Raw genomic sequence first — 3,711 nt, forward strand, 5'->3', positions numbered from 1 at the left:
TAAATGGGCACGTAAAGATTGAATTAATAGTATTTGGTATGTGCCTGATACATGTTGTTGTTGTTGTTAGGTGCCATTGAGTCGGGATCGACTCATAACGACCCTATGCACAAGCAGAATGAAACACTGCCCCATCCTGGGCCAAGTTCACTACTGTTGCCACGCTTGAATCCTTCATTGCTGCCACTTGGCCAGTCCATCTCGTTGGGGGTCTTCCTATTGTTTTCTGAAGCAGTTAAAAAGTTCATTAGTAATTTCTCGTCATTATTTAGAGGGATTTCATGTGCTGGTCTGTTTTTCTAGTTTTAACTCTGAAGTTCCTTTATTTTGAGTCCATAGTTCTCAATACATATGACCTTCCTCTTAGGTTTTATTGACACGATTAAGTGAGATAATGCATGTGAAGTGCTAACAAAGTGATGTTGTTTTAGGTGCCGTAAAGTTGGTTCCAACTCATAGTGACTCTGTGCACAACAGAATGGAAGGAACACTGTCAGGTCCTAGCCGTCCTCACAACAGCTTGAGCCCATTGCTCCTGCCACTGTGCCAACCCATCTCATTAGGGTTCTTCCTCTTTTTTGCTGACCTTCCACTTTACCAAGCATGATATCCTTCTCCAGGGAGTGGTCCCTTCTGATAACATGTCTTAAGGATGAGAGATGAAGTCTAATCATCCTGGCTTCTAAGGAGCATTCTTGCTGTACTTCTTCCAACACAGATTTGTTTGTTCTTCTGGCAGTCGCTGGTACTTGTAGTATTCTTCTCCAGTACCATTACTCAGATGTAATCATTTATTCCACAGTCTTCTTTATTCATTGCCCAACTTTCACATCTGTATGAGGCTATTGAAAATACCATGATTTGGGTCAGGCACACCTTGGTCCTCAAACTGACATCTTTGTTCTTGAACACTTTCAAGAGGTTTTGTGCAGCACATTTTCTTAATACAATATGTCATTTGATTTCTTCACTGCAGTTTCCATGAATATTTGTAGTGGATCTAAGCAAAATGAAGTCTTTGACAACTTCAGTCTTTTTCTCCACTTATTATGCTATTTACTGTTTCAGTGTAAGGATATTTGTTTTCTTTAGCTTGAGATGAAACCCATGTTGAAGCCTGTGGTATTGATCTTCATCAGTATTTTTAAGTCCTTTTCACTTTCAGCAAGCAAGGTTGTATCATGTTTATATCACAGGTTGTTAATGAGTCTTCCTTCAGTCCTGATGCCACGTTCTTTTTCATATAATCCAGCTTCTTGGATTATTTGCTCAGTGTACAGATTGAATAAATATGGTGAAAGAATACAGCCCTGGTGCATACCTTTCCTGGATTTCAAGCCAGTCAGTGTCCTTGTTCTGTTTGAATGACTGCCTTTGGTCTATGTACAGATTTCTCATAAGCATGGTTATGAGTTCCAGAATACTCATTCTCTGAAACATTGTGCATGCTTTGTCATGATCCACACAGTTGAAAGCCTTTGCATCGTCATTGAAGCACAGGCAAACATCTTTTAGTAATCTCTTGCCTTTAGCCAAGATGCACCTGACATCCTGGTCTGACTCCAGCTTGAATTTCTGGAAGTTCCCTATCAATGTACTTTTGCAGCCATTTTAAAATTATCTTTAGCAAAATTTAACTTGTGTTGTGATACTAATGATATTGTATAATGATTTCTACTTTCCGTTGTGTCACCTCCATTTGTAATGGGCACAAATATGAATCTCTTCTAATCTGTTGGCCTGATAGCTGTCTTTCAAATTTCTGGGCATGGATGAGAGTGCCTATGGTGCTGTGCATCAGTTTGTTGAAAATTTTCAATTTGTATTCAGCCTTGTTCTTTGTCAATGTGTTCAGTGCACTTTGGACTTCTTCCTTTAGAACCATTGACTCTTGATTATATTCCATCTCTTGAAATGGTTGAAGTGATAATATACTATTATTGTTGGTATTTCTATTCATATTCTAATGAAAAAAAAGTTAAATGAATAAATTAACTAGTAACCGTGAATGTTTTCATTTTACATTCTCATATAATAATAGGATTCTGTTGTACTTTTGTAAATACAGCTGTTGTTGTTAAGTGCCCTTGAGTCATTTCCAAATCAGGGTTTCTGAAGAACAATTGGTGGGATTGAACTGCCGACCTTGTGTTTCAAACCCACCTTGCGGTCCCTTGCTTTATCTTAACAGTGTAATTCAAGAACTCTAAATAGTACTATACAAGGTTTCAAAAAGGTCTTAGATAAATGAAGTTAAAATATAATGGAAATTTTCCACAGACTTTTCCTTCTGGTGTGGCGATGTGGACTAATGTGTCAGACTGCAAAGTCATTTGAACTGCAAGGTCAGTGGTTTAGGATCACTAGCTGCTCCTTGGAAACCCTATACTGGGTCACTGTGGGTCAGAATTGGCTCAACAGCACTTAACAACAACAAAAAATTATATGATCTTCTATGAAACTTAAAAAAAAAAACATTTTATTTTGTAAACTTAGGAGCCTTTTGTGGCAGATGAATATATTGAACGTCTTGTATGGAGAACCCCGGGAGGAGGCTCTAGAGGGGGAGCTGAAGCTTTTGATCCCAAAAGGTGAAGTAAAGTACATGCTTTCTCATAGATTTAATTGAGTACAAATTTATGCTTGTAATGCAGGTGACTGTTGGAATTCCTTTTCAGCATTTATGTAAAGGAATTTTACTTTTTGGAAGGTAAGAGACCCAATATTATAAACTGAACATTGGAAGTTTGGGGTTTTGATTTTCCTTTCATGTTCTTATTTTAGAGAAGCACTTTAACTGGTATGAGGAAGGAATTTTATTGAATATAAAGTTTATTTTTTTCTCCAGTGAATAATAAATTATTAATAATAAATTAGAGTTGGTCAGGCCTGTAATGTAAAACATGTTGATTGTGTTATTTTAAATATAGTAAATCAGGTGAACAGAAATGTACAGTTTTATTTTAACATGGTACATTTACCTTTTTAATTGTTTCAAATATATTGTAAAATTGGTTTCTATTTTAGGGGTTAATAGGCATTTTAGGTGAAGTTTTATTCACCTTAGAAATAATTCACTGAGAATTCAGTAGTCAAAACTGACTGTATTTTTTGTCATATTTGTTTTCCAAGATATATGCTCTAGACAAAGCTATGAAGTTATGAAGTAACAGAAGATCTTGATTGAAGAAATTCCTAGCAAGATGCTATAGAGAAAATTAGCATGACTTCTTAAGTATACTTGGTTTCATTAGGTCAGTTCCTAATGATTGACCATAGCTGAATTGATAACATGTTATATGTCTTCCTCTCTACTAGATTATTAGAAGAATTTGTAAATCATATTCAAGAACTCCAAATAATGGATGAAAGGATCCAAAGAAAAGTAGAGAAATTAGAACAGCAGTGTCAGAAAGAAGCCAAGGAATTTGCCAAGAAGGTACAGGAGCTCCAGAAAAGCAATCAGGTAAACATTTAGCTAAACAGTGACTACTTCATGTTGTTGCTAGTTTAAGAGATGGAAGGTCTCATTATGTACTGTTTGCAAACGTAATACAGTTTAAAGTAGTAAGTAACACACACGTGTGTGTGTGTGTTTTTAGCCAGTCTTATTGGGAACTGAATGAGGGTTTTATAATAGATCACCAGTTTTAGGTTCAGCAAATCCTATACTTTGTTTCATTTCAATGATTGCAGTCCTCTCAATGTAAC

At 36.1% G+C, this 3,711-nt stretch overlaps 1 protein-coding gene across 2 annotated transcripts in view; it reads left to right on the forward strand.

Annotated features, from left to right (window-relative positions):
• The window catches only part of EXOC5 (exocyst complex component 5), a 78,669-nt gene that overhangs the window by 23,207 nt on the left and 51,751 nt on the right, over nucleotides 1–3,711 (forward strand). For both annotated transcript variants that reach the window (XM_006864610.1, XM_006864611.1), the window contains exons 2-3: nucleotides 2,497–2,591; nucleotides 3,319–3,466. In XM_006864610.1, coding sequence (XP_006864672.1) covers nucleotides 2,497–2,591; nucleotides 3,319–3,466 — 243 coding nt within the window. The remainder of the gene's footprint in view (nucleotides 1–2,496; nucleotides 2,592–3,318; nucleotides 3,467–3,711) is intronic.

This window comes from Chrysochloris asiatica, unplaced genomic scaffold (genome assembly GCF_000296735.1).
Source record: "Chrysochloris asiatica unplaced genomic scaffold, ChrAsi1.0 scaffold00067, whole genome shotgun sequence".
NCBI classification, from domain to species: domain Eukaryota; kingdom Metazoa; phylum Chordata; class Mammalia; order Afrosoricida; family Chrysochloridae; genus Chrysochloris; species Chrysochloris asiatica.